The sequence below is a fragment of the Hemiscyllium ocellatum genome, chromosome 10 (assembly GCF_020745735.1).
Source record: "Hemiscyllium ocellatum isolate sHemOce1 chromosome 10, sHemOce1.pat.X.cur, whole genome shotgun sequence".
NCBI classification, from domain to species: Eukaryota; Metazoa; Chordata; class Chondrichthyes; order Orectolobiformes; family Hemiscylliidae; genus Hemiscyllium; species Hemiscyllium ocellatum.
In genome coordinates this window covers 13,239,683-13,252,174 of record NC_083410.1, presented here as the reverse complement: position 1 = coordinate 13,252,174, position 12,492 = coordinate 13,239,683, and the positions used below count along the sequence as shown (strand labels likewise).

Genomic DNA, 12,492 nt, shown 5'->3' with positions numbered 1-12,492 from the left:
CTCTTCATACCCAAATGAGGCTTGAACATGAATGAGAGACCCATTTCTGCTATCGCTGAGGCCACATGCTTATTGCTTCTGAGCACACTGGCTGATGAAACCCCAAAAGGCCCATGTGAGGGGAATATTGTGGGAACACTTGAAGGTGTATATTCCCTTGCTGGCTTTTCTTCTTCTGCATCAAGTCTGTGTTTGCTAGACAGAGGCTCAACCTCCAAACAAGCATCACACAAACTCCTAGGCAAGATCTGAACTGATTAATCCACGTCGCCATCTCTTTTTAGTCTTCTCTTCCATTTCTGTCATAAGTAGGTATACATAAGCAGAGCTATGAGATTTCAGCTCCAAATAGTTGAGCAAACACATTTAATATGAGTTACCACTACGGTTTACAGGCTTCGACTTTTGCCAGGTGAAAATTTGTCCAAAGGGTGCAATTCATCCACATCAGGTATCACAGTGTCTCAATAGTTAGCAGTGTTGCCTCAGAGTGTCAGGGACCTGGTTTCGATTCCAGCCTTCGGTGACTGCTTATGTGAAGTTTCCATGTTCTCCCATGTTTATGTAGGTTTCTGCTGGGTGCTTCAGTTTCCTCACGCAGTCCAAAGGTGTGTAGGTTAGGTGGATTAGCCATGCTAGCTTGCCCTGTAATGTCCAGAGATGTGCAGGGTAGATGGAATAGCCATATGTTACATGGATTGGGGGTGGATGGTTGGGTCAGTGAGGAAAGTTCTTTTGAGGGCTGGTGCAGACTCGATGGGTCGAATAGCCTCTTTCTGCACTGTAGGCATTCTTTGATTAAGTTACAGAATAATGGGTTCAAAAGTCCAGTAATTTTAATTCTTATGTGTTCATTCATTCTAATAATTATTATTTGATAATAATACACAACACTAATGATTTTGTTGCAGGTTGAACATGTACACACCAAAAGTAAATCCCCCAAAATCTGTCAGCTCAGTGATGAAGGAGAAAACTAACAGTTTGAAGTAAGAAAACTATCTGCAAGGAAGTCTTCTTAATTTCTAAAATCTGATTTTAAATTATTGTGGCTGTTGTGCAATTGTGAAAAATGGTCTGTTCCTGCTTATTTGTCATCGTCCCTCCCAATATTCTGGGAAGAGCATGCAAGTACATGCAAATATGCATAAATATATGCATATCATATGATATGCATATATTTATGTGGTGTATTTACATTTATGTCAGCTGACAAGATTCTGTTCCTACTGGTAAATATTAATGAATGAAGCCCCTTATTTCTTACTGATCATTAGCAACTGGTATTTTCACAATTTCAGAAATTCTGCTGACATATCACCAGCAATGTTTCCATTTAAATTTGCAGTGATAATGAATGCTATTTTGATACAATAAATTGGGGTGCAATTCAGCATTAATGCAAAGCAAGTGGATTTAATTTTGCTGAATATTCTACCATAGTAGACAGGCAGGATGCTGGAAGAACACAGCAAGCTAGGCAGCATCTGGAGGTGGAAAAGTCAGCGTTTCAGGTGTAATCCTGTTTCAGGATTCTGGTTGGTGTAGGGGGAGCTGCAGATAAAGAGAGTGGAGGGGACAGGGTGGTGCAGTGGGGATAGATGAAGACAGGCAAAGGGTACGACCTGGTTGGTCAATCAGAGGAATGAATCCAGTAGGTGGCTGGGAGGAGTGAAAGGGTTGCGAAGGGAGTCAGGGGAAAGGAAAGGAGATAAATTGAAATTGGAGAATTCAATATTGGATCCTCAGGGTTGTAGGCCGCCCAGATGGAAGATGAGGTGTTCTTCCTCCAATTTGCGGTTTGGCTTGTGGCAATGGAGGAGGCCAAGGATGGTCATATCGGAAAGGGAGTGGGAAGGGGAATTGAAATGAGCGGTAACTTCAAGGTCTGGTTGGCCCCTGCGGGCCTGGCTGAGATGCTCGGTGAACTGTTCCCTAACTTTCCGTAAACTTAATGGTTCGTCGGGCATCTCAGGCGGGCCCGCAGAGACCGACTGGACCTCCCAGTCACTGCCCATTTTAATTCCCCTTCCCACTCCCTTTCCAACATGATCATCCTTGGCCTCCTCCATTGTCACAATGAACCAAACCGCAAATTGGAGGAACAACACCTCATCTTCCACCTGAGCAACCTACAGCCCGGAGGACTCAACATTGAGTTCTCCAATTTCAAATAACCTGTCTTCCCATCTCCCGAATCTCTCCCCAGTCCCTCCCCCTCCCACTCCTCCTAGTCACCTACTGGATTCATTCCTCCCTTTGACCAACCAGGTCGTACCTTCTAGCTGTCTTCACCTATCCTCACTTCACCACCCTACACTTGTCACCCCAGTGATCTGCAGTTCCCCTTACACCCACCCCCAATCCTGAAGAAGGGTTACACCCAAAACATCGACTTCTCCACCTTCTGTGCTGCCTGGCTTGCTGTGTTCTTCCAGCCTCCTACCTGTCGACTTTGGATTCCAGCATCTGCAGTTTTTTGTCTCTAACCAAGGATATTCTATCATATTCAATATTCAGTCCTGTACAAGTTTGCTGCTGGATGTTTTGTGTCTTAGCTTTGCCTAATTTCACCCCACACTTTTCCAATAATTAAGGGAAGAAATGGTGTTGATCACTAATAAAGTCTAGAACGTGTTTAACCTTCTAAACTGTTCCTGTATTTCTAATTGAATCCTTGTTGCTAAATCGTAATGCTTTGATTCTCCATAGGGGAGTTAGCAAAGAATACCCACTGAACAGTCTGGCACCAAGCAGACTTCATACAAGAGTTGCTGTTTCAAACCAACCGACACCTATATGCTGCATTCAATATTCAGGTATTACATGAATGGAGAACAAAGAGAATGTTTTCTGGAGGCTATGAATTGAAAGGCTTGACATTCAAAGCTTGACAAGTGAAGGTGTGGTTCTCAACACAAAACTACTATCTCTTTATTGTTCATGGAAATTGGGCTGTGCTGGCTGGGCCATCATTTATTACCCATTCCTGGTTGTCCTTGCGAAGGTGGTGGTGAGCTGCTTTCTTGAACTCCTTAAACCCATTCAGTATAAGTAGACCCAGCATGCCATTAGGAAGGGAGTTCCATGACTTTGACTGAGTGATACTGAAGGAATGACAATATATTTCCAAGTCAGGATGGTGAGTGGCTCATAGGGATTTTGAAGATGATGTTGTTCTTAAGTATGTGCTGCCCTTGTCCATCTAAGAAGGAAGATGGTGGCAATATAGCAGCCCAGCTGAAAGGCTTCTGAGCTCAGGAGCGCATCTACTCAGGCTGCTTTTTACTTTGTTTTTCTGTCTCTGCTTTTTCTTAATGTTTCCATTTAATACCTTTTTTAACCCATTCAGTGGAAAGTGTTTTTTCCCAACCTACGACCAGTGAGGAGGTTTCCAGCCCAGCGCAGCAGTATTGGCCTGGCATTGGTGGTTTTGACCTGACATGGAGGAGTTGGCCTGGTGCAGCAGTCTTGGCTGGCCATGGCGGTCATGGTCTGGCATGGCAGTCTTGGCCTGGTATGATGGCCTTGGCTTGGTACAGTGGTCTTGGCCTGGCATGGTGTTTTGACCTGGCATGGAGATCATGGCCTGGTGCAGCAGACTTGGTTTGTGCAGCAGTCTTGGCCTGGTGAAGCGGTCTTTGCTTGGCATGGTGTTCTTAGCCTGGCATTGAGGTCTTGGCCTGATGCGGTAGTCTTGACCTGGCACGGCAGTCTTCCATTGTGGCAGCCTCATTTGGATGGGCTGTCTCGGCTTGGTGTGGCAGTCTCTAGGATTGGTGGTTTTCTCCCGGCCTGAATGTCTCATCAGTGTGGAAGTCTTCTTCAGCATCAGTTTCCAGGTATTCCAGTAGCCTGGTGTAGAGATCTTGTCCTGGTGTGTGGGTTCCATCGTAGTGTAGAGGCCTTGTACTCCAGCCTGGAGCGGTGGTCTCCCATTGTGAAGGCCTTGTCCCGGAGGGATGGTATCGGTTTGGCATGGCAGTCTCCAGGTTTAATGGTCTTGTCCCGGCGTGGAGGTCTTCTTCAGTGGTGGCTTCTGGGTATTCCAGTGTTCGTCATCTTAATTGACTTTTCCAGAATTGAAATTGATCTGAGATGAACTCTGCCTTAATATTTACTTTTTTGTTCTTATGTATGATTTCTGTCATTAATACAGGCACCATGGTATGGTGTCTCATAAATGTTTCCTTTTATGTATGTGATTATAATTTACTGTTCCATTCTAGATGGTAGTGGGCAGGAATGTGGAAGGTGAATTTTGACAGTGCACGCTGTTGCTACTGTGCAGTGGTGGTAGAGGGAGTGAATGTATGTTCGTCTGGTGCCAATCAAGCTTGTTGGCAAGCTTCTTAGATATTGCTGGAGCTGCAAACATCCAAGCAATTGGGGAGTATTCCATCACACTCCTGACTTGTGCCTTGTAGATAGTGGACAGGTTTTGGGGAGTTGAGAGGTGAGTTAATTGCTACAGAATGGGGTGGCTCAGTGGTTAGCACTGCTGCCTCACAATGCCAAGGACCTAGGTTTGATTCCAGCCTCAGGCAATTGTCTGTGGAGTTTGCACATCCTCCCAGTGTCTGGGTGGGTTTCCTCTAGGTGGTCTTGTTTCCTTTCACAGTCCAACGACGTGCAGGTTAGATGAATTGACTGTGCTAAATTGCCCATAGTGTTCAGGGATGTGTAGGTTAGGTGCATTAGTCAGAGTAAATATAGGATAGGGGGAATGGGTCTGGGTAGGTTACTCTTCAGAGGGTGGATATGGACTTGTTGGGCTGAAGGGTCTGTTTCCAGACTGTAGAGATTCTATGTTCTCTCATTTGCTCTTGTAGCTACATTATTTATGTGGTTAGTTCAGATCAGATTCTGGTCAATGATGACTCCACGATGTTGATGACGGTGTATTCTGTGCTGGTAATGCAATTGAATGTCACGGAGTGATGGTTACATTTTATCTTGCTCAATTGCTTGGCATTTATGTGTTGTAAACATTGTTTGCTAGTTGCTAGCTCAAACTTGGATACGATTTAGATCTTACTGCATTTGGGCATGGACTGCTTCAGTATCTGAGGAGTTGCGAATGGTGCTGAACATTGTAGAATCATCAGCAAATATCCCTACTCTTATCTCAAGCTGGAGGGAAAGTAATTGATGAAATAGCTGAAGATGGTTGGGCCTAGGAACTCCGATGGAGGTGCCCTGGAGCTGACCTCCAACAACCACAATTATCTTCCTATGACTCTTACCAGTGGAGCACTTTCCCCCTGATTCCCACTTACTCTTGTTTTGCTAAGACTCTTTCATGCCATGCTTGGTCAAATGCAACCTTGATGTCAAGGGCTGTCACTCTCACCTCCCCACTGGAATCCAGCTCTATATTTGAACCAAGGCTGTAACGAGGTTCGTGGCTGAGTGGCCCTGATGGAATCCAAGCTGAGCGTTGCTGCTTGATAGCACTGTTATGAAACCTTCCATAACTTTACTAATGATGGAGAGTCGATTGATGGAGCAGTAATTAGCTGGGTTAGATTTGTCTTGCATTTTGTGTGCAGGACATACTTTGGCAATTTTCCACATTGTCAGGTAGTTGTCAGTGTCGTAACTGTACTGAAAAGCTTGGCTAGGGGCGAGACAAGTTCTGGAATACATATCTTCAGTACCAGTTGCTGGTGTGTTGTCAGGGCCATTGGCTTTGCAGTATCCAGTACCTTTCACTATTTCACGGTGTTATAAGGTGTGAATCAAATTGATTAAAGACTTTCATCTGCAATGTTGGGGCCCTCTGAAGGAGGCCACAATCCATCGTCAATGTTGATGACTGTCCAGGAAACTCTCTCCCATCTGAATACCACTGTGCTCCTAGCTCTGTTTCCATCTTGCGAGTGAGACAATACATAATGAGAAACGGTAATGGTTTTGTCTGAGACATTGACTGTAATATGATTCCTTGAGTATGATTGTGTCAGGCTTTTGTATGGCTAGTTTGTGAACAGGTCTTTCGATTTTGGCGGTCGTCCCCAGATGTTAGTGAGGAGGACTTAGCAAGGTCGACAGGGCTGAGTTCACTGGTGTCATTTCCAGTGCCTTAGCCAATACCAGGATACCTGGTTTAATTTCTTCTTTCAGGCTCTGTAGTAGTTGCTACAACTAAGTGCCTTGCTAGGCTATTTCAGAGAGCAGTTAAGCTTTTACAATATGGATGTGGGTTTGGTGTTACATGCAGACCAAACCAGGTAAGGCTGGTAGATTTTCCTTCCCTTAAGGACATTAATAAACTAAATGGGTTTTTGTGACGTTCAATGGATGACCATGAGACCATTATCTTTGAATTCCAGATTATTATTGAATTCAAATTTCACCTTCTTCCGTGGTAGAATTTGAACCTGGGTCCCCCAGAAGTTACCTGCAATTCAGGATTGTTAGTGGATTGCTACCTATAACAATACCACTATGTCATCACATTCTCCTAAACATTACTGGAGGACTAACTGCATTGTAACAGTAGCTTGCTTTGATCTAAAGTGAGACATATTTTTGGACCAGAGCAGTTTAGTGCTTCACTTGTCAAGGGCTTTTACCCAAAACGTCGATCCTCTTGCTCCTCGGATGCTCCCTGACCTGCTGTACTTTTTCAGCACCATACTCCTGACTCTGATCTTCAGCACCTGCAGTCTTCACTTTCTCCTATGTTTGCTTGTCTCTGGCCCTGAGTCTGAAATAATTAGGTTTCCATTCCTAGCACTGAGACTCCTTGATAACATTTACTGTAACTATTCTTTCTTTGAAACTGCAAGAGATGTGGGATAGAAATTCTGAAATCCCTTGCATATTTTGAAGAGCTGTTTAAGTAATAGCATTCATTTTATAATTGGAGAATAACTATCTCAGAGAAAGAGAGGACTGTCTTAGAATCCAAGTTGCACATAAATTAAAGTAGATTAACACTTCAGTTTGCATTCTTGCTGACTCAGTTAGATGAGTAAGTGAACTGTTTCCCTTTACTCATGAGCTTTTTGTTGACTTAGCTCATACAATCTCATCATCTCAGGTTCAGAAGAGGAGATTTCATAAGGGCTATTGTTGATGTCGCAATCTATTGACTCTTATTGGTGAGTGAGTGTATGAATATGGAGATCTGCACACATCTCTGCTGTGATGTCTAACAATAAATAAACTGCTGGCATTTACTGTCAAGGCTCCCACTTGAATGAGGGCTACTTGTCAAGGTATTTGAAGTCCCAAGGCTTACGGAACTGTAACCCAGTAAAAAAATCAAAGGCTTCGCATAAGAGAATAGCGTTGGATCCATTTGACAATTACTGTGTACAAAGCATATGATATTTTGATGATATACTTAGGCTTAGTCATCGATTTAAAATGGAAATGTTTTTATCTCTTCATGTACATTATTTAACTGCATGGTCTCTCAGTTGTATGTTAGCTGATCCCTCAGCGACACATGGCAGTATCTTGGCTCGGCGTGCGATTGGATCCTGCCTGGACATGTTCCTGAGGCACCAGAGAGATTGGAGAGGCTGCAGTCCTGGCAGCATCAAGAACAGACAGCTCAGGTCTCCCCAGAGAATGAGATAAGCGGAGGACTCATCAAAGACTGTTCAACTTTTAACTTACTCCTTTATTTTCCTAGTTTAAACTACGATAAACCTAACTGTAAACTATTAGCTATTCCTTTGTTTTTCTACTAATCTGTGAAGTAATGTTTAACTATTTAACTCTCAATTCTCTTTATTCTTTGTACATAAGTGTCTTTTTGTACCTTAGTACCTAAGATTGTGCCATATGTGGTGGCATTATACATTGTTTGCTGTACTTCTTAATTTGAGTACACATGGCAATTAAATCCAAAAAAATCTAAATCAAAACACTATCCAACTCCAAAATTGCAAAATTTTGTGCAAGTTCTCACTCTCTGTAATGCACCTACTGTCCATTTCATGATGTGGAGGTACTGGTAATGGACTGGGGTGAACAAAGTTAAAAATCATACAGCATCAGGTTAGAGTCCAACAGGTGAATTTAGAAGTACAAGCTTTTGGAGTGCTGTTCCTTTGTCAGCTAGCTAGCTGATGAAGGAGCAATGTTCCAAAAGCTTATTCTTCCAAATAAACCAGTTGGACTACAATCTAGTCCATTTCATGAAAGAGTGGTGCTTTCTATTTATAAAGACACATAAAAGGGCAGCACGGTGGCTCAGTGGTTAGCCCTGCTGCCTCACAGTACCAGGGTCCTAGGTTCGATTCCAGCCTTGGCGACTGTCTGTGTGGAGTTTGCACGTTCTCCCAGTGTCTGCGTGGGTTTCCTCCAGGTGCTCCGGTTTCCTCCCACAGTCCAAAGATGTGCAGGTCAGGTGAATTGGCCATGCTAAATTGCCCATAGTATTAGATGCATTAGTCAGAGGGAAATGGGTCTGAGTGGGTTACTCTTTGGAGGGTCGGTGTGGACTTGTTGGGCCAAAGGGCCTGTTTCCACATAGTAGGGAATCTAATCTAATCAAAATCTCCCCATGTGCAGTGCACTCCAAACTTTGAGCATTCAAAACTGGAGTTATTGGTATTTCTCAATACGTTGTGCAACATGAATCAGGTTACAAAGAGCTCATTCTTTCTGCAAAGTTTAACATGCAAAGTTTTTAGTTTCCAAGACAGTTTCCAGGACATAATGAGATCTTGCTTCAAGGTCAACACTGTAAAGAAACAGTGATTTCTTCAAACACTGAAATGGAAAGTAGAGCAGTGAAAATGTACTTAGTGAAATCCTATTAAGAATAAAGTTAAAAGTAATTATTATGTGCAGTAATTTACATTTTGCTAATTCCTTGTCACGGAAATATGCAGCAAACTGCAGTGGAAAATTGTGCTAATATTTTATTGTGATATGTTCCTGCTAAATGAACAAGGTGTGGGGAGATGGGGAGAGGGTGCGGGTGTGGATTACTGATTGATTCTGTCAGACTGACTAAAATCAATGTGTTTCCTTTGACATATCCAAAATATTGGGTCATTTTCTCATGTGCTGATTTCATTCTGGATGGAAAATATTGTGCTTCACCTTCTTTATTCCAACATGGATATTTGTAGCTGACAGATTTTTGACCAAAATAAATAAAGAGTTAGTATGCAGAGAAGGGATGCAGAAGTTATTTTTTGTGGTACTTCTTAAGGGGGAAATAGCTGAAGCACAAAGCATTTCCTTTCTTCTCTGCTTTTTACTTGTCTAAATTGCATGGGCTCATTGTGATTCACTTTCATGTGGATATGGTACTTTGTTCAATGCCAAAATGACAGATAAATAGTAGCTTAACTACAGGAGCCTGGCATTTTGGCAATGCTCCCTTGAAGGAGGTAGTCTAATATTGTCTCCGCTTAATGCCAGCTTCAGTTTAACTTCAAATGGTGACAAAGATCTCTCAAGATTTTTACGATATTGTAAATGCAGTGTGCATTTGGACATTGATGGGAAGAGTTCAGCTTCTGCTTGAAAGCAGGCAAGTATGTCTCCACTTGTTTCAGAAAGCAGTAGACAACAACAATGCAGTATAGACCTGGCTAGTACTTTAAGAACTTTTGTTTTCAATATAGTAGTTGCAGCCTGACTGCTCCATTAGGTATAACTGTCGTGCAAAATGAGGTGCAGTATTATGAATAGGTCATGGATGGAAATGTTCAACAGTTTTGGCAGCATGGGTGGAGAGATAAAAAAAGTTTTTGCCAAGATTTTCCATTGGCCAGACAGTTGTTTTGCCAGCGTGGGTAGGAGAGTTGTGTATGAGAACTTTGCTGAATCCCCATTGGTATTCTGGGGGAATTCCCTGGGAGATTGAATTTTTCACTGGGCAATCCTACTACACATGGAGCCCTCGAAAAGTCTCCATTTAAATCGTAGGCTTTGGATTGTTCCAATGAAATGAGGTAAAATGGTTACACAGGAATGTCAAGCTATTAATGACCTAGTCTATGAAAGTGACGTCACACTTCTGCCATTCATTTCCAAGAATACTTGTCCCAGTTCATTTATAACTCCCTTCATCCCCGCCTACTGGACCTGACTCCACAGCCCCACTACATGATCCGAATGCTTCACAAGACAAGTGTCATTTGTTCCCGTCCTCTCCTTCTACTCCAACTTCCTCAGCAAGGAGGCAAAACCCAATACAACTGTCTTCCCAGCTGGACCCGACCCAACACCCTGCTCCCACCCAACCTCTTTTATCTCCACCCCACCTGACCTACCCTAAACACTACATCACTTGCCTTGCCCACCTTGCTCTCTTGCTCCCTACCCTCTACTCAACTTGCACCCTACTCACCTGGCACACTATGAACATGGCGCCTTATGTACCTGGCACAATACCCCTTATCCTTCAGGCATCCCACCCTTAGGATCTGACTCATCTCTCCACATAGCACCTACTTACCTGGCACCATATCCCCCCCTAAACAAACAGCACCTTACCATCCCAGCACCCTAACATCATGCCTAATGTTCTTAATGTAGAACACTTAATGTAGTTGTAAGAACCTTTAAATTTCAGAATACAGCAGCTGACTACAGTGAAAAGACATGTGTCCTCTGACGCTTATACTCTATGAAAATACTATGAAATTATTGCTTACATTCCTGAGGGAGCCCTGAATGGAATCCCCTTTCGCACATGCAGAGCTCCCTTCTTTTGTCAACGAAATGTGTTAGGGTGCCAACTTTTTGAGATTGCTAATCCTCAGAAAATTGAACATTCGGTGAATCAGCAACCTGTTATTATCTTTTATGTTTCTCATGCGCAGTTTTGAAAGCCAAATATCAATCCTAACTTGAAGTGTAGTTTCAGATTTTGACATCAACAAAGTGCATCACACCAAAAAAAGTGATCGAAGTTTTACTTATGGTGGCAAACTCAAACCCAGGTCATTTACAACATTTAGAATTTTCTGCAAGCATTGAAAGCTTGAGGGTTTGGTGGTGCTTATGGTGGGCTTTTGCGGAAAGAGTGGACTGATAGTGGAAAGGTTGAGCCTTTTTCTTGTTTCTGTGCCAACTCTGCATTAATTAAGAAACTTGCTATTATTGGCAACCATATCAGTGCTGCTGTCTCTTGTACTGTGTTTAGAACCAAGAGTGATCCACTAGGTTGAGGCACGTGAATCCACCCACCATTCTGCTGCTGACTGCATGGCAGATGCTAGAGGTTTGTTACTGGATGTTACCTGGGAAGTCGTGGCTAGCAGTTAGCTGCAGCTGAGTGACTGTGGTCTGGTTGCAGATGGCTGGTCCTGGACTGGGTGCGCAGTGGTCGATCCTGGACTGGGTTGCACAGAGGTCGGTCCTGGACTGAGTGCACAGTAGTTGATCCTGGACTGGGTGCACAGTAGTTGATCCTGGACTGGGTGCACAGTGGTCGATCCTGGACTGGGTGCACAGTGGTCGGTCCTAGACTGGGTGCACAGTGGTCGATCCTGGACTGGGTTGCACAGACGTCGGTCCTGGACTGGGTGCACAGTGGTCGGTCCTGGACTGGGTGCACATTGGTCGATCCTGGACTGAGTGCACAGTGGTCGATCCTGGACTGAGTGCACAGTGGTCGATCCTGGACTGAGTGCACAGTGGTCGGTCCTGGACTGGGTGCACAGTGGTCGATCCTGGACTGGGTGCACAGTGGTCGAGTCTGGACTGAGTGCATAGTGAATGGTCCTGGACTGGGTGCACAGTGGTCGATCCTGGACTGGGTTGCACAGAGGTCGGTCCTGGACTGGTGCACAGTGGTCAGTCCTGGACTGGGTGCACAGTGGTCGGTCCTGGACTGAGTGCATAGTGACTGGTCCTGGACTGGGTGCACAGTGGTTGGACCTGGACTGGGTGCACAGTGGTCGGTCCTGGACTGGTTGCATAGTGGTCAGTCCTGGACTGGGTGCGCAGTGGTCAGTCCTGGACTGGGTGCACAGTGGTCAGTCCTAGACTGGATGCGCAGTGGTCAGTCCTGGACTGGGTGCGCAGTGGTCAGTCCTGGACTGGGTGCACAGTGGTCAGTCTTGGACTGAGCACATGGTGATTGGTCCTGGACTGGGTGCACTGTGGCTGGACCTGGACTGGGTGCACAGTGGTCAGTCCTGGACAGAGCACATGGTGATTGGACCTGGACTGGGTGCAGAGTGTTCAGTCCTGGACTGGGTGCACACTGGTTGATCCTGGACTGGCTGCACAGTGGTCAGTCCTGGAAAGGGTGCGCAGTGGTCAGTCCTGGACTGGATGCACAGTGGTTGGACCTGGACTGGGTGCATAGTGGCTGGTCCTGGACTGGGTGTACAGTGGTCAGTCCTAGACTGGGTGCGCAGTGGTCAGTCCTGGACTGGGTGCGCAGTGGTCAGTCCTGGACTGGGTGCGCAGTGGTCAGCCCTGGACTGGGTGCGCAGTGGTCAGTCCTGGATTGAGTGCATAGTGACTGGTCCTGGACTGGGGGTACAGTGGTCGGGCCTGGAC

General features: G+C 44.8%; 1 protein-coding gene across 1 annotated transcript in view; it reads left to right on the top strand.

Annotated features, from left to right (window-relative positions):
• The window catches only part of wdr27 (WD repeat domain 27), a 471,702-nt gene that overhangs the window by 39,201 nt on the left and 420,009 nt on the right, over positions 1-12,492 (top strand). Inside the window, exons 14-15 of the mRNA XM_060830707.1 lie at positions 912-989; positions 2,713-2,819. Of these exons, the coding sequence (XP_060686690.1) occupies positions 912-989; positions 2,713-2,819 (185 nt within the window). The remainder of the gene's footprint in view (positions 1-911; positions 990-2,712; positions 2,820-12,492) is intronic.